Source organism: Macrobrachium rosenbergii, chromosome 50 (assembly GCF_040412425.1).
Source record: "Macrobrachium rosenbergii isolate ZJJX-2024 chromosome 50, ASM4041242v1, whole genome shotgun sequence".
In the NCBI taxonomy this organism is placed as follows: domain Eukaryota; kingdom Metazoa; phylum Arthropoda; class Malacostraca; order Decapoda; family Palaemonidae; genus Macrobrachium; species Macrobrachium rosenbergii.
This window is the reverse complement of record NC_089790.1, coordinates 26,121,056-26,145,629: the sequence shown is the minus strand read 5'-3', so window position 1 is coordinate 26,145,629 and position 24,574 is coordinate 26,121,056. Positions and strand designations below refer to the sequence as shown.

Below are 24,574 nucleotides of genomic sequence, written 5' to 3'. Positions count from 1 at the left end.
CCTTCCTGCCATAACCAAAGAATGGTTACAATGGCATAGAGTTACCACTAATTACAATCACCCCCACCTGACCAAATCGCTTCCAGCCATTCTCTGTTTCCACTGGGCCTCCCCTCCCTAAACTGACTGTAGATGTAATGGCCCTGAAGTACCTCTATGAAAATTGCTTCCAACTGACCAATAGTTTCATCTGCCCTCTCTTTGTCTCCATGGGACCTTTTCACTCAAACCTGAGAGTAAATATCATTACCCATAGTTACCTCCGATTAAAATCGCCTCCGCATGATATACTCGTGTTTACCTCTAGGGGACTTTCACAGCCTAACATGGTTATTATACGTAGATATAATGGACCAGAATAACCTCTACTTACAATCGCCTCCATGTTATCCTCTGTTTGTTTCCACGGGAATTTCAGGCCTACCCGAGAGAAGAAATAATGGCCAGAATTAACTCTACTTGAAATCCCCGCTACGTAGGCTATGTTTGTTTCCACGGGACTTTCATGTTTACCTGAGAAAAGATATGACCAGAATTACCCCTAATCAAAATCTCTTCCACCTGACTAACTTCCACATTACCTCTGTCTGTCTCCACAGATCTTCATGCCCTTAGCTCAGAGTAGATATAACGGCCCAGAATTGCCTCTAATTAAAACTCTCCTATACCTGAACTCTATCTCTAGTGGACCTACATGCCCTGATTTCAGAGTGGGTGTAATAGCTTTGAATTTACATCAAATTAAAATTTCCTGCACCTGACCAAACTGATCAAGCCGAGTTCTGTCAGTCTCCAACACCCTAACCTCAGAGCAGATATGACAGACCAGAACTACTGCCAATTATAATCATTTCCACCTGAATATTAACGCAGTCATTTTCATCTCGTCCGTTCAACATACCACTTAAGATTCAACCCATGAAAACATTCCTTATACTAAGAAAAGCTAATTATTTCATCAAACCACCGAACGATCATGGTAGAATTAAATCCGTGAATTCTGATTTTTTATTGTTATAATTTCCATAGGGTCAACCCGTACTGTCATATTTCTACCTGTGAAGTCATTGAAAAAAAGTCAAACGCCCGGTTACAAAGTCAAAGAGAAGTTGATGCTAATAGTCCAGCAGACAGAGACAATAGTGAAATATATTTATAGCGCATGACTAGCCAAAAGCACAACACCCTATCATGTAGTTAGTAGCATATACAGCTAACCGCCAATAGCGCTGACAATGTCAAATAATTGAGCATTTTGTTGACGAATGTACCGTATGATCATGAAAACTTACAATAAAAGCGCAAAAAATGGAGAGAAATTAGCAAGTAACAACCGTCCACAACTGTAAACATGCCAAATTCATATAAGCTTTCAGACACCAATGTAGCCAATGGCACTGCTAACAGCAATGAGGCATTTGTCAACCACACAGTTAATCATTTCCATAACTATCAGCCAGGAACGTGCTTCACAGTCAATAACGTATTCAATCTATTTAGTCTGACAGATTTAATTTGTTATGCAGAGTTCATATATTGTTACGAAGAGTATAAAAGGCACTAAAAATAATTCCTAATTGCGCAAATAACAGCCGACTGCAGAATTAACAGCAAAAAGTTCATATTATAGATATAAGTAAACGGATTCAAAAATCATATCTGATTTTCGGACAAAATCATGTTAATTTCTGAGAGATTTAACAGATACAGCCAAAAGCGCATTTACTTCGCAACACTCATTTGATATGCAAGTGACATTTACAAAATATAACATAAATGAAAGAAGTACAATCAACACAAACGAAAAGAGTAAAATCGACATACCTTTCCGTTCCTTTAGCGATGATGATGATGAACTCAGGGAAAATTGGAATATCTCTCACGATATTCTAAAGTCCCCCAGAAGCTCTATTGCTTATAAGCCAAGACTGAAATATTCCTACAAGGATACATGTTAAGCTTACAAACATGCAATATAAAAAGCAAACAAAATTACACACAATAAATCACGGAATGTAAAAAACCTAATGACAAAACAATGGAAGCAAGACTATACATATATATCTTAAGCCAAATGCCATGGAAACAATAATTATCATGTGTTTACAAAAGTATACAATACACACAGCCATGTAAAATTTGACATAGACATCCGGAATGAAATATAAAATTTGCAAAACCTCACACATACATATTTCGACGGACAGAATGACTGAGTATTAAAAATTTGCATCCAACTTCCAAGGTCATCGACACAGAAAAAGAGAATAGCAGATTATATTAAAAAATGGCGTTATGACTTCTATGGCCATCGACCCGGAAAAAAGAGCGACAAACTTAATCATTTTATAATAAACAGGCATCACAATTTCTATGGTCATCGACACCAAGAATGAGAAAAACGGTTAATTTTATTTTAAATTCTGGAGTCGCAACTTCCATTGTCATCGACCCCGAGAGAGAGAGAGAGAGAGAGAGAGAGAGAGAGAGAGAGAGAGAGAGAGAGAGAGAGAGAGAGAGAAACTGATTCATTTCATATTGAAAATAATCTCCAAAACTTCTAGGGCCATCAACGCCGAAAAAGCGAAAAACCGATTCATTTTACATTAAATTCTGGCGTCCAAGCATCTACGGTCATCGGCATCGAGATAAAGAGAAAAACTCAACATTTACATTCCAAACTGACGCCACAACTTCTATAGTCATCACCACTGAAAACTGATTAATTATACGAATTTAAAATTAAAATTGACTTCACAACTACTGATGTAATCGACGCTGAAAAAGGAGAGAATGAAATCAATTGTATTTAAAACGGGGCTTCATTGTATTACAAGAGAGAGAAATTTGAGACCTGGAAGGCAGACAGATGCAAAACAATTATTTAATATATTCAGTATATTTAATATATTCTTATATATTTAATGTAAATATAAATATAAGTACAAATATAAATATAAATAACAACTTTATATAAATATAAATAGCAAGTGAAAAACTTAGTAAAAAATTTCGAAAACTTTACGAAAGACTAAAAATAATTCTTTTCCGACTTTTTAAAATAGAAAAAAGTTTAAAAAGCACCTACCTGACAAAATATATACAGGTTTAAAGTTATTTCCAATATATCTGAATTTTACTTACTATAACATTATTCTACAGAATAACAAAATTTCCAGTAACATCAATTGTAGCTACGATCGATTTAAATTTTTTACATTTCTCATTTATAATCATTGTTAAATTCTCCCCAAAACTGGCATCGTTATTTTTATGCACTATAATTAATGTATAAGTAATAAGAGAATTAAGAAAGTTCGGAAGCAACTACATATGAGATCATCTAAAAAATATACTGGGACCTAACTCAGAACTATCAAATAGAATCAATCCTAAATCCATCTCAACTCCCCTCATTAAAATAATCTTATTAAAATTAACCAAATTCAGTAACAATCGACTTATTTTCATTAGCAAAATAATTATCAAGAGGATTATTACTGTATATAACAAAACTAGCCTACCATAGTTCTTGGCTTATAACCAATAAACCTACCGTGGATGAAGACCTGCGATGGAAGAAAAAATAAAATTTAATTATACATGGGAAAAATGTTCATCAATTAATATCTCATGTATACGTTTTACAAGGAGGTAAAAAATTGAAAAATGTTTTATCAACTGAAGTTCATATATATATATATATATATATATATATATATATATATATATATATATATATATATATATATATATATATATATATATATATATATATATATATATATATTATATATATATATTATATATATATATTATATATATATATATATATATATATATATATATATATATATATATATATATATATATATATATATATATATATAGACACGATGTGTTCCAAGAACCTGGTTACTACACAACTAATCAAAGAATTCAAAAATTTACTTCACTTCAGCCAGATGCCAGAACTCTCATAACAATAAAAATTACGACTGAGTACTCTAAAGGTAACAGTAATCCCTTAAAAACTTCTTAGTCACGTGAGGAATCAAAATAAGTTTATCAAAACAAGTGTGTGGTATCAACAATTAAACAAGAAATACACTAGAGCAAAAGGGCATCACTCCATCAAACAACTTTAACTGTTTCCCTGGTCTTAATTCACTTCAGCAAAACTAAAGGAACAAAACATGTTTATCACTTTGCCTTCTGCATACAGTTAATCCTATTCACCGGTGGTCAATATATGAAACTCTGTTTTTTTTTTTAAATACAAATATTTATTTTTAAATTCAAAATTTATAATTAGAATTCCCAATCTGAAAAATTTTACTATTACTTGAAAACAACACAAAATTTAATTAATTCTTGAGTTAAATTACAAAAGATAATTTATCAAGAAATTAAATCAATCAAGCAAAATTTAAACAATCAAGAATTGCTCAAGATTTGAAAAGAAAATCTTAGTAAATGAAAATTAAATCAAGTATGCAAATCTTGTTAATGAAAATTAAATCAGGTTTGCAATGTTAAATTATCAAGAAATATTTAAAATGCTAAGTAAATAAAAGTTAAACACCAATATAAAAAATGAGAAAAATTAAGAGATTGCAAACACAAGAACATATAAAAGATTTACCAATAACAATTTCACTACGGCAAAATTTCCTCAATATATACCTTATTATACCAAGGTAATAATAAGTAAAATTCACTTTACCTTACACAAGTTTGTGAAAACTTTCACAAAATCACCTGACATGCAGCTGCTTGAGATTCACAAAACACACTTTTTTTATTAGGCGATTTTACACACTTTTCCTACATTCAGATCTCAAAAGCTAAGATTAATACCAGGGACCACACAAATATTTTATGTTAATAACTTCTCTCTTGTGAAGAGAGAGAGAGAGAGAGAGAGAGAGAGAGAGAGAGAGAGAGAGAGAGAGAGAGAGAGAGAGAGAAACACACAAACGGTCTCTAAAATCAGAATGAACAAACTTTAGGATTCCAGCAAGAAATGAAACAATCAGATGACATCATTACCAGAGCAAAATGTTATGGGGCCAACTAGCGCATTAGAACAATATGATCAGAGCAATGTACTCTTACAAAACATGATGTAATCGACCAAGACATGTGCATTTACGATCAAAAAGCACATGTGACTTGAGCAGAAAATCATATGGGACAAAGCTCTTAACGGAATCTCAACATGATCAAAACAGACGGCAGCTGGCTAACCACAAGCATGCCTTCAAAAGACGAAGAGCCAAAGTTGGTTTTCAGAACAGTACATGAAACACTGTGAAATCATTCGTCTACCTCTCGTATGAGACAAAACTTTACACTACTCGATTGCCATTCCCTCGCTTGTTAACGCGTTATCTTTTGTGACGACAACTGAATCAAAACATGACATATGAAATCACATACTACGTTATTATTAAAACATATTATTAATTCTAAATTACGCTGTTAAGTTATCTAAATCACTAACTCTTTTGAGATCTGACATTACACTATAAACAATATTTCAACAATTATTATCACTGCACAGAACACATGATAACTAGAACAGAAAATATGTCAAAATCACAGAAAGATATCCATTTTACAAGGCAACATCATGAAATTCCTCCCCCAGAAGATTAGTTATCCAGGGTTTGAATCCAATGACTCACAACGGGATAAATAATCGGCAATTACATTGTTCTTTCCAAAAATGTTCTCTATTTTTACTCAGTAGGGTTACAAAATCTGTCAGGGGAGCTACTATGGCTGAGAAATTCAGACAGAATCGGTGATAAAATCCAGCCATGCCCAAAAATCTTTGTAGCTGTTTCCTGGTAACAGGGGGAGGATAGCCTTATGGATACCTTCTACATTAGCATCAACAAGAGCGAGAAGGCCTTTTCCAACTTCAAATCCCAGATACTGAACAGTTGCCTTTCCAAACTCACTTTTCTGGAAGTTGATTGTTAGTCCAGCTTCCTGTAGTTCCCAATTCTCTGCAAGAATCTTCAATGGAGCTCTCACATCTCGACCAAAAATCATCTGATTGGGTTGACATCCCATACTTTCTTGATAAGCATTCCTAACTTCAAACAACATTAAGGGTAAACCAGCATCCCATTCTCTTCCTGACTCATAACAATACTTATTTAACATGCTTTTCAAAGTCTGGTGGAACCTTTCCAAGGCTCCTTGAGTCTCTGGATGATAAGCAGTTGATAACTGTTGTCTCACTCCTAACAAGTTCATCACATCCTGGAACAATTTTGAAGTAAAGTTCATTACTCTATCACTTTGCACAATTTATGTTATTCCAAACTTGGTGAAAAACTCCACCAACTTCTCAGCAATTACCTTTGCACTTAAATGTCTTACAGGAATCACCTCAGGATACCTTGTTACTGGACACATTAATGTTAACAGATATTAATTTCCTTTCTTTGTTGTCGGAAGCGGCCCTACCACATCTATAATCACCTTCCTAAAGGGTTATCCTCTAACTTCTATGGGTTGTAGGGGGCTTTCTGAATAGTTTCATTCGGTTTTCCAGTTATCTGGCAGGTGTGACATTCTCAACAGAACCTGCTAACATCCTTGTGATCTCCAGGCCAGAAACAATACTTCATCATCTTCTCTACAGTCTTCCTGATTCCCTTATGTCCAGACTCATGTGCTACTGCTACCACTTGCTTCCTCAGTGGATATGGGATCAGAATTTGATGATATTCACCCCATTCAGCATTTCCTGGTACATCTGCAGGTCGATGCTTCCTCATTAGCAATCCTTCCGTTAGATAATAACAGGTAGGAGTTTGTTGCATCTTTTCTTGATCAACAACTCTGAAGAACAAATCAGCCAACATTGTATCCTTCTTCTACAGTTCCATTAGCTTCTCTCTAGTCACTTGACCAACTTCAAAGGCTGAACTCTCAATATCCACTAACTCTGCTAATGTATCATCAGGAACACTTTGACTACTCTGAGTCTCTTCAACAACAACAGGTTCCTCTTTTTCTTGGGAAATCTCTTCACTGCTAACACTAGGGAAAACTTCGCTTTCCTGGAACTGCTCTTCTAAGCTCAAAGATCCTTCACTGGATCCTTCTGGTGCAGGTAAATCCTCAGTTTCTTCACTTGCAGATGTAGTTCTCTTCGTGATCCTGGTAGTTACACAACTTGGAAACAGGTGGGGGTTTTTCTTCTCTGAATCTACCATAGGACTAATCCTCAACAGTTTGTCTGTCACTGTAGGACAAAAAACAAATGGTGCACCACCAGCTTCATTACCCAGTAAAACATGCACACCTTCAACAGCTAGTGAGTCCTTTACAGCAAAATCAACTTTCCCTGTCACCAATTCACACAACAGGTGCAAGTGGCATATAGGAGTTACCTCTTCTCCTCCTATACCCTTCAAAATAACTGAATCTCCGGTGAGGTTCTTCTCTAACTGTGGGTGAGCACCACAAACTACCAAACTATGGTTACTCCCTGTATCACATAATACCTTGACTGGTACCTACACACTCCCTCCTTGAGTTGCCGGCATACCTTCATAGATATAAGGCTTAAAAGCCTCCAAGCTGCTCAGCCACTCACTGCTTGAGGTTAGATCTCCACTGGTTGCTAAACACTCAGCTTGTTTAGTCTCAGTCTTCCCCACACTGCTCTTTGTAGTTTGTTTCACCTGGTGACCTTTAACCACTTGACCAACTGGCTTGGTCTGCTGTTGTGTCTGTTAACAATCTCGACTGTAGTGTCCTGCTCTTCCACACTTGAAGCAGACAACATTAGTCTTCTGTACCTGTCTTGAGAAACTGGACGATGAGGATTTGACATTCGATTGCTGAGGGATATTACCTGGCTTTGTACTGGCATTGCCACTAGAAGCATTCCCAGTAGTAATGTTCCTGAAATTTGGATGAGACCTAAAACCTGTGTTGTTGGTTCTGGTACTTGACATTATAACTCCTTTTGCTACAAATTATATTAAACTCTTCACTCAGTGTAGCTGATTTTGAGCAGAAAATCGTATGGGACGAAGCTCTTCATGAAATATCAACACGGTCAAAACAGATGACAGCTGGCTAACCACAAACAGCACGCTTTCAAAACGAGACGAAGAACCAAAGTTGGTTTTCAGAACAGTACATGAAACATTGCGAAATAATTCATCTTTTTCTCATATGAGACAAAACCTTACACGACTCAACTGCCACTCCCTTGCTTGTTAACGAGTTATCTTACGTGACGACAACTGAATCAAAACACGACATACGAAATCACTAGTACAGAGCACATATTGCTGGGAGACAAAATGCGTGATCACATACTATGTTATCATTAAAACATATTATTAATTCTAAATTATGCTGTTAAGTTATCTAAATTACCAACTCTTTTGAGATCTGACATTACACTATATACAATATTTAAAAAATTATCATCACTACACATAACACATAATAACTAAAACAGTAAATATATCGAAATCACAGAAAGATATACATTTTACAAGGTAACATCATGAAAATATATATATTATATATATAATATATATATATATATATATATATATATATATATATATATATATATATATATATCAATATATTATATAATATATAATTATGCTGTTAAGTTATCTAAATTACCAACTCTTTTGAGATCTGACATTACACTATATACAATATTTAAAAATTATTATCACTACACATAACACATAATAACTAAAACAATAAATATATCAAAATCACAGAAAGATATACATTTTACAAGGTAACATCATGAAAATATATATAATATATATATATATATATATATATATATATATATATATATATATATATATATATATATATATATATATATATCAGTATATTATATAATATACACATATATATATATATATATATATATATATATATATATATATATATAATATATATATTTTATATATATATATATGTATATATATATATATATATATATATATATATATATTTCCTGACTCACAACCGGATCAAACCCAGGTCTTTCAACTGAAAGGCAAGGGTGCTACCACCTGACCAACTAAGCCTATGTACAGTACTTCTGTACCTATGGCTTTTACCTGGACTGGTTTACTGGCTAGCATACCAGTGAATTTTACTCAACTTCCCGACCCAGCAATGGCCCATTTAATAGCATTTCATCTGGGTGGTAGCATTTCATTCGAATTATCCCTTCTGAGTATATATGATACAAATATTCAACACAATCACGTGTGTAACAGAAATGAATTATTTTTGTTACATGTGATAGGATTTCATTCGAATTATCCCCTTCTGAGGGAATATGATAGAAGTAATCAACACATAATCACGTGTGTAACAAAAATATTTTTTTTACACCGTGATTGTGCGTTGATTACTTCTGTTGTATTTATTCAGAATGGATAATTAAAATGAAATGCTATCAACTGGGTTACTGCTGGGTCGGGAAGTTGGGTACAACTCGCTGAGTTGCTAGGTAGTAAGCCTTACCCCACAGAAAAAACTTTTGACTTTCGAATACTTTCAAATCATACCGCTATCTAATATCTACACTGACACTACAACAATGTCCAGTTTGATCTGGTGAGAGAAATGCTTGTTCTGCTGAAACTAAGCTTCTGAAAAGTGGTTTACCAGTTGAAAGAGTTTAGCCAGAAAAGCCTCTGAATGCACCGGACACTATTTCGCTTGAGGTGGGGGGAGGGGGTTAGTAATTTCCCAGATACCAGGCCAGATCTATCTTGGATCTGCCCCTGCACCATGCTTAACCAGCAAAGTTTTAGACCAGAGCCAAGGTTAAGCACCCTGGCATCCAAAGCCTACTTACCGTATTATTAATAATTTGTTATCATTGAAAACTGCAACTACACGCTCCCTTAGCATTCACTTAACTGTGATTATTGTTATTTAAACATTTTTCTGTGATGGGAAAAGTTTTAGAATAATCTTCTTCCCTCTTACATATAATAACATCTGACAAGCTGTGTGGCTTGGACTGTATGTTTTATTATTTCTATCTAGCCTACTATGTACCATACTTGGTTAGCCATTGTCTAAGATGGGTGGATGCATGGTATATAGGGCCAAACCTACATTTTTATTCCTAGCCTACCCTTGAAATCTGCGAATATAACAGAAGATTGATACAAGCTGGTGCTGGAAAATAAATATCACATTCCTTTCAACAAACAATTGTTTGTATAACAAACAATATCAAACAAAAATTAAATAGTACCAACAATCAAGCGGTAATGTGATTTTTTTCTCTTCTTCAATTAGAGGACAAATTTTTTATATATAAGATATTTACAGCTTAATGAAGGAAGGATTTTTTTAATTTTTTTAGTAACTGCTACATCTTTCCAACAAATTCTCTGTTTCCATACCTCTTGTACATTCTTGCTAATCTCTCGGGTAAAAACAATACATGCGCAATCTACAGTACTTCCCATTTTGCTCTCTCCACTAACTTTATAATATCAGGTTTTATGAAACAGCTAATAAAAAATTTGATAATGCATTCCTAATTCTCCAATTTACAAAATTTTTCAGACTCCTCTCACTTTTCCTTCCTTTCTAAAATGCTGCAAGAAAGTGACTCATTTCTTCCTGAAATCAAACAAATCTTAAACATTTATTATGGAAGCTTCATAAGCTTGGAATCGTCGATATTTATATTTGGCAAATGACTTTAATGTTCAACGTGTAATCTGTACTGGATGGGAAATGCCTGTCCAAGACACCAACTGGCCCCCCTCCCCAACCACGGTTTCCTGAAACCGTAGGCAATATCGAACACCTGATACATCAGAGTGCTAAATATACACCACCTGTTTTTGTCCATATAAACTCAAATTCCTCTTACTTATAATAACTATTATTGATAATACATGATAAAGAATAGTAAAAATTTACGATTATACAGTAAAGAAAAAAATTCAAACTAACAGAACAATTTATGATTATGTACATTATGCTAAATATGCACTGGTAGTGATGTATCTAGCGTTATAATTTTCATCATTTGTCATCGTCGTTATGTAGAAAAAATTATGACATGCTTACGTGTCTTTATACAATGTACGCATGCGCACACAAACTGAAAAATATATAACATTGCATTACTGTACTGTACTGAGTACATCACTGTACTGCATTAAGTAAATGTCAATAAAAATACTGTACGAGAGAGAGAGAGAGAGAGAGAGAGAGAGAGAGAGAGAGAGAGAGAGAGAGAGAGAGAGAGAGAGAGAGAGAGAGAGAGAGTGGAACAGTAAGTGCATACTGTTTCCCAACGTGACATGTACAATCACACAGACTAAAAAATAAAAGACTTGAAGCATGCAAACTGGGGCACAATGGGTCACTTAACCAGGGGGTAAAGGACCCATGCTTTAAGGCTCAAACCGGAAAGTGTCACTCAGGTTATTCCAGAAAGTATGAGAGGTAGTCCACTTGGACCCAATCAGTCCACTGTCCAATAACACCTAAGCACACTTACTAGATTACTCCGTTAAGTATATCTTTTTGATTTTTCATCAAACTCTGACTTGTCTGCTAAGTAACAAAAGCTGCGATGCTGCTGTATGCCTATAATTATTGTCCGCTTTCTTTCTGTCTTCATTTATTATATACATACGCTTTTTATTTACCCAACATTTTATCTTGCGCTCTAAACATATTTTACCACTGCTGTTAGCCATATTCACTCATTCTTATTTTCCTCATCCCAAAAACATCAGTTTCCCACTAGATTCCCCTCATAAATGCTAGGCGGTTGTGGTAGGGATAACAAAATGAGAGGTTTGGTTTTACAGTTAAAGTCATAATGCATGAAAGGTAAGATGCACGGTGGGGAAAATATTCATTCTTTTATTGGGCAAGAAATTAATTTTTCTGACCACTGGGTAACTTGCTCCTCAAAAAGATATCAAGGTTGGTATTTTTTTTACTTTACATTGTGAAATTAATGTAAATCATATTTCAGAAGAGACAGCTTCCTGAAATCTAATACTAATTTCTAAAATCAATGATAAAATGCTCGTTCCTCAAAGAAGAGGCATATTGTTCTTAAGTCAGACGACAGGTTGACACTACTGCCGGTTGAGTTTTGTAGATGTGTTATCCCTTTTTCATGCTCTGTATATGATGTCATGTTTATGACTAATAGGCATTGGTTTCTGTTTGTTTCAATTGACTAAAAATCATTATCATGGGAAAGAGCAGGGTAAATATTTATACTAGTTCTAAAGGGGATGGTTATTTCTTTAATGGTTAGTTGTGAATTAGGCATCCCTAGCAATGGATCTATATGAACATTTGATAAGCCACACAACCCCAACTGACCACACGAGTTTGTGGAAACTGTTTTGCTAGTTATTAGAAATTTGTTTAAAACAAATAACCATATAGTATTTTTGGGCTTAAACTATAATCTAACAAGAAATAAAGTGAGCTAGTATGAATCAAAATGGATGTGTGCAGGCTCTGAATAATATAACCAGTGAACCTAGAATGTAACTAACTGAATTTAAATTAGAAACAGGCTAAGGTTTTTATAGTTTTTTATGTGTTTCTTACCACTTTCACATAGAAAATGTCATACTGGGATGTGTTTAGGTTTTAAAATTGACTACTGCATTACATTAAAAGTAAACTTTATTATAATTAGTTTCTTATGGTTTTTCATATAGTACTGACAAATCTGACTTTCATTTGTGGGAAATAGTTACTTTACCTAATTTAAACCACTCCTAATTTAAACCACTAAGGCTAAAAATTAAGGGGGAGCAACAGTGGTAGAAAATAAGCTAATTTTAGGGTCAAGGTAGTTAGCACAAATATCCGCGTTATGTAAGCAAGCTCAAGTTGTCCACATTCATGGCACCCTTGGGCAGGTGAGGGGTTAGCGATGTTCAACACACCCAACCCCAATCACCAACTGGCCTGGCAATAACCCAAAGCTCTTGGTTATGTAAAGCTGAGAAAAATTAGGTTAAGATGCATCCTTGTACTTTGCTTTTAAATCAAATTTACAGTGCTCTAGGTCAGGATAGGCGGGAGGATCCAGGTAGCAAGGCCACCTTGCCCCAAGTAAGGACCTGACACCACACGTTAGGTTAGCATGCTTCCCAGTACTCTGAGGTTTAACTCATGGCACTCTAGGTCAAGTTACATTAGATGAGGGGAGGTGCTTTGGGGAGGGGTAAAGACCCTGCAGCCATGTAAGAATCTGAAACCCTGCATTGCTAGGTTATGGAAGGTGAAGTTAGGATAAATTCCTGTTACTTGCCTTACTATATTACCAAGTTACATAAATTGTTGAGATTGTTACTCTTGACATGCATGAACTACATTCCTTTGACTTATTGTTGTGATTTATACATCCCCCCCCCAACAAAAAATTAACCCAGTTCCCCACATGGGTCCCACATAATTGATGAATAATCGTGCAGGTTTATGTGAAGCCTAATAACCTTGCTGGTTGGTTATCAGGGATTTCCTCATATTTTAATGCAAATAAACTGCCACACCAATGTCTATCTTGTTTATTAAACAAATACACACACTTCTTGCAGACCTGTTCCATACTCTGTCAAACCTAACCTGGCTTGATCTAACCTAACACCCCCAACCCCAACCTTTAATCTAACATAGCCTATCCTCACATCTGACATTTTGTCTTATGACTCACCAATTTTATTTGGCACAGCTTACCATGAAAACTCCTTGTTTTTTACATGAAAACAAAGCATGTACAAAAATAACAGGTAGAACTAGGCATTAGCTCCGTGTGAGGTATTTCCTTTAAAACTGACTTTTCCTATAGTTATTTTGGTTGCTTATCAAGAATTCACGGTTATTTTTTTGTTGGTTGGCTGTAATTAACCTCAGAACTGATTATGTTTTTGTATGCTGGCCATCCTGGAATGCTAATGTGCATGTGCAGTGTTATAGGGGGAACTTTTGGTAAATAGCGGTTTCCTTTAACGGGCCGGGGGGGGGGGGCTAAGTAGCACAACCTACTAGGTTAGGTTAGAGTATGTTGGGTCAGTATGGTTCCTTATACAACAGGCTTCCTTAGCCAATCCCTTCTTGAACATATGGCTCCCTAATGACTTTCATATTAGCAGAACCATTGCATACAGTCCGGGCGGAGCTATTACTTAGAAATAGCAAATAACAGCCTTACTAATGGCCTTAACTACAATAATGTGAAAGCCAATGTAACGCCATAAGTAGTGCCCTGGAAGTTGCCTGTGTAATGGATGTACATGAAAGCAGTTGCAAGAGCAACTTTTTTTTATACCTACAGTGAATAATTTGCCATTTGCTAGTATTAATGTTAATAAAAACTGCTGCGAGCCCTGAACGCTTCTAATGGAGATGTTTAGCTTGAACTGTAGGCCTATGCTAAACAAGCATTCTCAACTCAACCCATCCTTGAAGTGTGTCATTTCCTTACCTAAGCTGTCCTTGATTAACACAGCCTTTGACAAGGCTTAGGCCTAGTACATGGATATTCGTGAACCTTCCAATGACTGGGTGCTGAGTACTGAACCTCAAACAACCATTAGGCCTATCCTAGAAAGACTAGGCAATAAAATAACCTCTACTAAAATGTACGAACAATCTAATTTTGTATACACTAGACTGGTCACCGTTGCTCTCATACGAAGGATGCTGTGGAGGGGGTGGGCCGTAACAGGGTTTAAAATCACATTTTCACCCATACGACAGGATACACACTTGCAGACCTTGGCTTAGGCCTAGTATCTGTGCGATCTCAGAAAACCGATTTCCATACAAGCCTAACAGCTACCACAGCACAAATGATGACCATTCTTTAACTTAGTTAAGAATTCATAAAAAAAAATCACACAGCTTACTTTTTTCATGTACAAGAGCCCTAATTTAAACGATTTTTCGTGGTTCTTAGCACTCCCGCACTACACATACAGCACTATAGGAGTCTGTTACTCTTGGGTTTCTGTGACATGCTTCGTAAAATTTAATCAGGTGGCTTCGTTAAATACAGAGCCTTGAACTCAAGTTAATAATTAATTCTATAAAAAGTTTAAATTGAAAATACGAAATGTGAACATTTATCATATTAGTGCCGAAATATTATGAACTTGTTACAAGTTTGTCATAAAGAACGTACCCTAAAAGTTTTTCTTTGTAAATTTTATCTCACGCTAATAAATTTAGCATTTTAGTTTATTAACAAACTTTGGCCTTAAACTGGCCGGCATTTTGACTAGTGTTATATACTTGGAAATAGACTTCTTATGAGAACTAAGACACAGCAAGATTCAATGGAGACATAAAATTAAAAAAGTAACTGGCATCATATCCAAGCACCTCAATATCATAAAACTTTTCTCTCTCATGTTAATATATATAAAATATATATATATATATATTATATATATATATATATATATATATATATATATATATATATATATATATATATATATATATATATATATATATATATATATATATATATATATATATACATTAGCGCTAGAAAACCCTATTTTCTCAACTATTCTCCCTGAATTACTCTCTTGTTGATGAACTGTTATTTTTCATAAGAACTTCGTTACTTCAAAGTAATGTCACTTTAGTTAAAATACTGGCCAATTTCCTGCCAATGTTTGAGTTAATAAAGTGCCAGGTGCTCAATTTATAAACCTAGACGGCAGACGATGAAACTTAAAACAAAAAAAAATTTGGGGTGCGATCTTTACGACATTTATGAAATTTTGATATATATATATAGTATATATAAAAGGTAAATTATATAAAGGCACCACTTTCTATTATTTTGTTTTGTCTATAAACCACTTAGTAATGTAAGAGTACTTCTGATCACTACTGCACTGCGCATCTTATTTATCACTAGGTAGGCTATAAATCGAGTAGTGAAGTGGGCGGTGTAACCTTACCCAAGCCTTGGTTCATTTTTCATTATTGATTCAAAGGCCGGTCTAATAAAGTCTAGAGTGGCAATATATAATGCCTTTGTAAAACAACTTAATTTTTTGCATGACAACATTCACTTAACAATATATGTAAGTGGAAAATGAAACTCTTTTGATTTCAGAATTTATTAATCACACTTTAAATATAAGACATTTTCCTATGTACATATATTAAAACATTAAATCCCTATATACAAAACTATACACTTTACTGCAATGAAATATGTTTTAGAAACAGCGTCACTGTAAAAGGAAAACTATATACAAGCAAGGTAAAAAGCAAGTTATTTTATCAAGGAAGTAACTGTTAAAGGTATGCATGAGACCATAAGAAAACAGCTTGATGAATTTTTCACATATGAAAAATTGACTGAATCTATTGAAGGAATTACAACATAGCATAGTAAAAAAAAAATAAAAGTGAGGAAACCTATGACAGATCCAAATCATTGTAGAATGCCAGACTCAAAACAGGACACACATAACTATACACAACTGAGTAATACATTTGACAAAAAAGTAAACAATGGGTTTCCTCATTTGAGAGTAAAGTAAAAATATGAAAACATCTAATAACTAAAGGAAACTGATAATAAAAAGTTAAAATAAAAATGTAGTGTAATCTTTAAAGACAATTTTTCAATATTGCAAAAATGGAAGGATCATATGGTTGTACATTTGAAGACGTACAAACCATCGAAATGAAACAAAGAGGATGTGGTACGGAAGGTTACCAGGATGGGAGGGTTACCAAATTCAGATCAAAGCTTAGTTATGTATATGCCTGAGTTAGCTGAAGAGATGATTTGGCACTTCAAGCACTTCAGCCCCTGTGTAGTGCCAATAAATCATGAAGACTTCATATGGTACATCCATAAAGCATTTGCTTCAATCAAGAATACAAAATAGATATTTTGTTGCATCACAGGTGTAACAGCTAGTATAGATCTAAACTAATAGGAATGATAAATTTCATCTTTTGGTTTAATAACTATGTCACAATGTAGTCCTTGATTATAACCCCATGCATCATTATAGTGATCCACCAAGCCAAAGTCATTAGCAAATATGATTAATGTTTACATTCCAAATGCTGAATGGGAAGAACATATTTCTATTTCTGTGGCTTCTGGTACACAATATGAAATGATCAAAATTACCAAATATTAAATGTTGTCTTCATATTAAGGGGTTTTATATTAAGCTTTTGCACCAATACTGGTAATTGCATTTAGTTTCTGAAGAAGGAGAAATGTTACTTACAAGACCACAGTCTGTAAATCCAAACTGGATATTTTTTAATACCAAATAATTTCTCATGCTAAGGAAATTTACGACTGAAAATTGTAAAATCTGATTTTTCATAATTCATTTAGTCATTAACTGTCCTGGTTGTAAATGGTGGCTACAACTTGCATGACAGGCCTACATGAATATTTCCAATCTTTGGCTTTTGCTCTTAATGCCATAGAGTTTACCCTTTCATGATCAAAAAGTTCTTAATAAATAAATAAATACATAATTTCTAATTCCTGTGCATGCCATTGATCATGATGTTGGCAAGAGCAGGCCGTCTTCTCTTCCACATACCAACGGACAGAGCATGGAACTGAATGTATCGGAACCAGGCTTCTGTGCTTGTGCTATCACTGCCCTGAAAAATGAAAAAGGTCACCTTACTGACAATTCAACTGAAAAAAATTGAATTCAAACATTTTAACTTCTTTTCAATTAGACTTTACAAGAGATCTCCAAAAATTACAAATACCCTACCATCCAAAACCCATGTTTGTATATGTTATGCAGTATTGACAAGGTAGGGGGAAGACGGGTAAGAAGTTGCCGGTTTACATTTGTTGAGCGTTATTTGATAATAAGCAGGAACTTATATTATCCGGCAGGACCTGAGATGTATTAATCTGGACATGGGAGAGATTAATGTATGTGTATACAGTATATATAAGGTATACATGTATATATATATATATATATATATATATATATATATATATATATATATATATTATATAAATATACATTTGACCCCTGGTATTCGAGAGGATGTGTACCACAGCCCCCCACGAATAGCTAAAATCTGAGAATACTTAACACCCCACTAAAAATGCTTATAACTGCCTATTTTGATAGTTCAAACACCAAAAAGACCCTCTAAAAATGCTTATACCTGAGTATTTTAACCTTTAAGGGATGGGCTAAATATATATTAAACAACCCCCAGACCAGGCAAACTTTAAGGTTGGCCAATTTATGTAAAAAACACATCAATGGAAAGAGGAAGAGATGCAAATGCACATGGTGTAAGAAAAGAGTTCTAAGAATTTTTCCCTACCTTCCACAGGAAGTTGAAAGTGACTATTTACAACCCTGTGTGGGTCCTCTTTTACAAGACACTCATAAAAATATGCTAATTTTACCAAGTTATACATGTTTTTTCTAATAATTTACTTTATCTTATTTTGTAAAATTATAATTACAGCTCACACAATATCATAACAGATGAGAACTAAAATCAGTAACAAATTCTGAGTATATTTGTTGTAAAATATTTTCGAGATTTATTGAGATGGGGAGATGCAGTAACTTTTTGATAGACGTTTTTTCTAATATTTCTTTGCACTTTTCTTTGCAAAATTACAATTATAGCCGACATACTATCATAAAAGATAAGAACTAAAACCTACAGCAATCCCTGGGTATATTTATGTGCAAATAAATAAAAAAAAAGTCATGGGATAGAGAGGGACAATGCATTTGCCCGTCAAGTCTCAAGGCAAACTAATCCCCCCACTGTCCTGCGGCTGCGCTGAGCTACACAGTTACCATGTCATTTATCGACCACTGAAGTGCTATGAACATCTTTCCAGCTAAATTCATCCAAATAGTATGGTGCGTAATATTAATACTCATATGAGCTAGCCCGTCCATCACTCAAAACCTGTTATAGATACTCATATGATGATGCCCGGCCATTAAGAGTTGATAATTTTATTACAAAAACATGCATTTAGTCACATAAATGATATGAAAATACAGTAATTAGTGAAAATTTCTCTATGAAAAATATCATGAATAGGCAGGGGTTGACTGTACGTGTGTCTGTATATGTATATATATATATATATATATATATATATATATATATATATATATATATATATATATATATATATATATATATATATATATATATATATATATATATATATATATATATATATAATGTATAATTTTCTTTCCAAACAGGGGTGACTCCCAAAAAGAGTAAGATATGATCACTACTCATTTCATACAAACTGCCAAATTGTGCATAAACTGCTGTGCAAGAAACCACCACAACACTTGCCACTTCATACACCTACAAAGAAGGCTCACTAACAGTGTGCTGAATCCCTCCCCATTACACACACTTCATATGCACCTCTATCTTGCTCACAGTCAGTCTTTCCCAGGATACTGAAATTCCTCCTTTCCAATACCTACTTCTTCCATTTTAACTGTCCCTTTGTAAGTCTTCTTATTGTCTCATAACACTTTCAAATTGTGCACTCTTTTCACCAACCTATTACAGTAGTCTCCAATCTTTCAGTGTAACTGAACCAACTCAATGCACACAGATCCATCTTTTCATCTACACTCTGCCTTTTACCATACCATTTAGATATCTCCACATTTCACATTTCTCACCCTATTAGTTTTTCTTATACCAAAAATACCAAGTACACAATTAATTTTTACAGCTTTTACCTTCTTTCTTTAATCTGTATTCAATATCCACACTTCAATTATATAGATTACAGTTTGTTCAACAATCAGTGTGCAGGTAAACAAGGAAGAGGGAGTGACGGTTGAATAATTACTGTGAATTTATTCTTTGAGAGATTTGAAAGTAAATGGAAATAGAAAAAGTTGTGATAGAAATGATAAAGATGTACGTCTAGAAAGTAGTTTGCTAACAGCTAACATTTTTACAATGTAAAGCTTATATAAAAATAGGTAGCTTAAAGAGTGAGTAAAATAATTGCAAAAATTCCTCAGACAAAGGTAAGTTGTCTCTGCAAGTGCTCCAAAATTATACATCTCTATAAATTTCATACAATAAAAGTGATGATGGAAGTCAGGGCAGAACAGACAAATGCAAATTTTATGATACAGAAGGGTTATAGACTAGGTGATGAATGTCAATAACAGTAATTACATTTGGTAGCAAAGAGAATCTGTGTGGAATTATAAAGTGTTACAAACGAAAGAAAGTTGGTGCTGAGTGTCAGCAAAGGGAACTGTAACATATGAAAGTTGGTGCAGAGTGTCAGCTGCAAAACTGAAAATTGGAGAATCAATATGGCTGAAAGTAGTCCGAGGAAAAAAGGTGTGTTACAGAAAAGATGATGCAAGGAGCTTGCTACAAAAGATGTCTATATGGTAGTAAAAACTGTATGTGCAGAGGGAATCCTAAGCCCACTATTTTTTATTTGTGAAACTCTATTTAAGTGGAGAAAGATCCTGCAATGGTATAATGGGAGGGGAATTAATCCTTCCAAAGCCTTTATAGTATTGGTGAATGCAGACATCATTTTTCATATACATCTCTATAAGAATTCAGTGTCAAAAGTCAAGTATTATAGGAAAGCCTTCTCTCAAGTTGTAGAACTTCAAGGTGTTGAAATGACAACCTCCAGGTCCCTTAAAAGATTTTTCTGGTACTGTATTTTGAAGAGAGCTTTCCTCATAGGACAGTCCAACCTCCAACATGGGTCCATTTAAAAAGATGACGTTCACACTGCGTTTAATGATGAACACAACCTACTCATTGGCTTTTGCACATACAATTACTGTACCTGTTGCTCTACTAACTCCTCATTCATTGTGACTCCAGAACTGAGTGCCTGAGAACATCACAACTGTATTTAGGGCTACACATGATTAATGGTTTGTATGAACAATGTTTGAATATTTTAATGACAAACCAATAGATAACAATTAAAAGTCTGGAATAAACAGGAAATTCTGGTGCAACTTACCTTAAATATAAATGTATCTTTGGAATTAAGATCGGTGATTTCAAAGCATTCTGTCTCACCTTCAGCTTCCCATGCTATCACACAACGACTTAGAATCCATGGCTCTTGCTAAAAGACAGAGAATTATATTAAACTTTTATCTTTTTTTTTCTGTGATTTCTTTATTTTTGCATCACTGTTAAGAAAAATTTTGGCATGTTTTATAATGTAAGTCTATACCATAATGGATGTCCAAATCATATGATTAACCGAACAGTAGACATACAATTTAATAATAATGTTGCTATTCTTTATTTTTGCAATAAACCATGTGTGTACTTACCCTCATGAGAGCAGCTTTAGAAACCTTGTGATCCTTAAATGCAAGTACCGCAGCATCTCTAATTCCAAGATCTCTAGGAGTAACTAGACCATCTTCTGATACCTCATCCTCAAACACAGCTTGAGGCTAAAAGAAAAAAAAATTTTATCAGTAGAGATAATTAGCACATCCATAACTAACAAAAGAGAATCAGCAGGCAAAATCATTTTTTTACTAGTATGATTTGAGAATATTATACAGGCAGTCCCCGGTTTACGACGGTTCCGGCTTACAACGTTCCGAGGTTACGACGCTTTTCAAATATATTCATCAGAAATTATTTCCCGGCTTACGACGCATGTTCCGGGGTTACGACGCGTCGTACGCCGATCCGACAGAAGAAATATGGCCCCAAAACGGCAGAATAATCATAATTTGAAGGTTTTTTTGATGTAAAACTCAATAATAATGCAGTTTACGTCGTTTTCAATGCACCCAGAGCATTAAAAGTAAGGTTTTCTTATGATTTTTGACGATTTTCGACGATTTTCCGGCTTACGACGATTTTCGGGTTACGGCGTGGCGCGATTTTCGGGTTACGGCGCGGCGCAAGAACGGAACCCCCGTCATAAACCGGGGACCGCCTGTAATTGAAATCAACTAAGTAGTATTCTGACTGCTTATCCTGAGCTTTATGCATGTCTTACCATCTTTACCCACGCAATTCTCTTTCATTTCTTCTCCCCTCAAAGATCCCATTTTCCCACAAGTATCTCCCCCTCATAATTATTTGATACAGGGTGAACATGAATGCACAAAAACAAGTGATTTGCCCCAACAGCAATGATCAAAAATACATAAAACACAAGATAACATTTATGAAAAATATAAGGTTCATGTCTCTTGAAGAAAATTTATTTATGATCTGTTTGATTTCCAAGATGATACAAAGAAACAGTACATAATGTAAAGACAATATGATTATATTAAATAAAACTGGAGAGCTATGAGATATCATGAGCAAATTTAAGTTGCTGCAAATACTTACAGTTCCCTGAGTTATGAGAAGAACATGAACTGAAGCCATTTTCAAAGAACGTCCTCGTCGTGTCCAATTATTTGAATCAGGGGCTAAGCAAAATAGTCTACCTTCTCTCACAACTCTGGCATTTTCTTGGCTCCATTCTAATACCTCTAGGGCCAACTGAAAATAAAAATGTTCAAACTTGAAAATAAACATAAATGCTTAAACATAACAACTTTCCTAATTGCTGTAAATAAACTGTGAGTGAAATGGAGTGTTGCCATGATAATTATATAAAAATGGTATTCATCATTAAGAATGATGGTATCATAAGCAAAGTTATTTACATGAGGTACAGTACTTTACCATCTTCCTTTCACCCAGAAAAACACTGATATATCATGACCACAGACGTACTTACTCTTTATGTTGAAAATATTATGTAAAAACTGTACCACATAGCATCAGCCATTACAGAACAGAATAAACATATAGTTAATTCAAATGTTCATTAGTTAAAAAAAAAAAAAAAATCTTGTACCTGGATCAGGATTTGGACAATCAATTTTAATGGGATGCAACTCAAGCTTCACCACAATAAAACTGAACCAAAAAATCCATTAAAACCTTCAAGTAGTGCCAAACTTTCACCTACATTAAACACTGTACTACAGCAAACAGGAATTTATAGTACCTTTCTTAACTTAAGATTAGTAGTATGATCATGGGGCTGAAGTGAACGTTTAAGAGGAGTAGCACTTCCAACACTCATAGAAAATCTTCGCCAAAGCTTAGTTGGACTGACTTCTTTTGTTTCCTGCAAAGAAAGAAAATAATGTTAAGTTTCTAAGAACAATGATAGGGACCAAAAGTAAACATACTCTTACAGGTCTACCATAACTCTAATGACAAGATAGATTAATCAGATGGATATTATAACAGTTAAAGTACCATTTTTTATACAGTGTACAAAAACATAAAGTATGCAAAGGAACCCATGATTGTGAAAAGATCCTATACTTGACAGTCAACTAGAAAAAAAAATTTTCTTCCTCTCTTCTTATGAACTAATACTTTGTCTCTTAAACCATATACTGTACAACCATACCATGAATAGAAAAGAGGTATGCAGCACCTTTGAGAATTACATAATATTAAAGAACAATAATAAAAAACAGCAACAAATGTTATAAATGCAGTAATCAAAGAGCAACAGAAAGCTTGGTCAAGGAAACTCTAAATTTGCAAAAGATGTTATTGATTCCCTTGCTGTTTGATAGGTTCACAGAATAAATCCTTCCAAAAAAAAAATGACTGGGTTAGTAAAGAAAAGGGCAAATACCCTGCCATCTTGATAAAAACAAATAAATACTATCCCTCTCAACGACCTTATGGAAATATTCCAATCACCTCTGGTCACCCTTGAATTATGTAAGGCATTTTATCATTATGTAAAAGCCGAATTATGAAAGGTATTTTTTTTATTATGGCTAAGCAATGCACAAATTACAAAACTTGGAGACTATGTTTTTAGTTTTTGGCATTCCAACCCAAAATTAAAAGGATACCAATAAGCATTCATTCTTTATTTTTCCCAAAGAATCCTTACACTGATAAAATATATATAAAATATCTTGTTATATGTAAGTAAATGAAGTTTCTTTTATATCCTACAAAAGCAAATACATGCTGTATATTTCCATGTATAAGACAACCTTTAAATAAGATGATGTAAAAAATCATGGCAAATTTTCATGAATTTATCTCATATCTGTAGTATAAGATGACTGCTAAATTACAAAACCATCTGTGTAGAGGCTACATTTTGCAACAACAGGTATCTTTTGAGATACTGGTTATGTAAAGGAGATATTATTACAAATGTTGTTTTACATACTGTACCCTTAGAAATTCAAAATAAACGAAATAACAAAGCTGATCACATATCATGTTTTTCCTACAAACGTGGTCTAAAAGGGGAAACCATTGTTTTGTTTACATTTCATCGCCAATCACAAAGAACCCCTAACAATACTACAATAATGTACGATAATTATTGTAGGCTATATATCATTATCATTCATATGACTGAATTGTTCATCAACAATCACAAACTGTCTCAGTTAAATTTTCTTATTAACTTACCACATACCCATATTAA

At 34.1% G+C, this 24,574-nt stretch overlaps 1 protein-coding gene and 1 long non-coding RNA gene across 5 annotated transcripts in view; both read right to left on the bottom strand.

The window, feature by feature from the left end:
- LOC136832785 (uncharacterized) overlaps positions 1–15,021 on the bottom strand; it is a 445,886-nt gene extending 430,865 nt beyond the window's left edge. The window contains exons 1-2 of the long non-coding RNA XR_010851316.1: positions 14,939–15,021; positions 1,825–1,939 (exon numbers count right to left, since the gene is read on the bottom strand). This is a non-coding gene — a long non-coding RNA (uncharacterized lncRNA). The remainder of the gene's footprint in view (positions 1–1,824; positions 1,940–14,938) is intronic.
- Positions 15,022–16,159: 1,138 nt separating this feature from the next.
- Positions 16,160–24,574, bottom strand: part of RhoGEF64C (Rho guanine nucleotide exchange factor at 64C) — a 261,141-nt gene continuing 252,726 nt past the window's right edge. For all 4 annotated transcript variants that reach the window (XM_067094314.1, XM_067094312.1, XM_067094315.1 and 1 more), the window contains 5 exons: positions 23,108–23,230; positions 22,438–22,593; positions 21,411–21,536; positions 21,089–21,196; positions 16,160–17,703 (listed from right to left, as the gene is read on the bottom strand). In XM_067094314.1, coding sequence (XP_066950415.1) covers positions 17,575–17,703; positions 21,089–21,196; positions 21,411–21,536; positions 22,438–22,593; positions 23,108–23,230 — 642 coding nt within the window. In that variant the 3' untranslated portion in view covers positions 16,160–17,574. The remainder of the gene's footprint in view (positions 17,704–21,088; positions 21,197–21,410; positions 21,537–22,437; positions 22,594–23,107; positions 23,231–24,574) is intronic.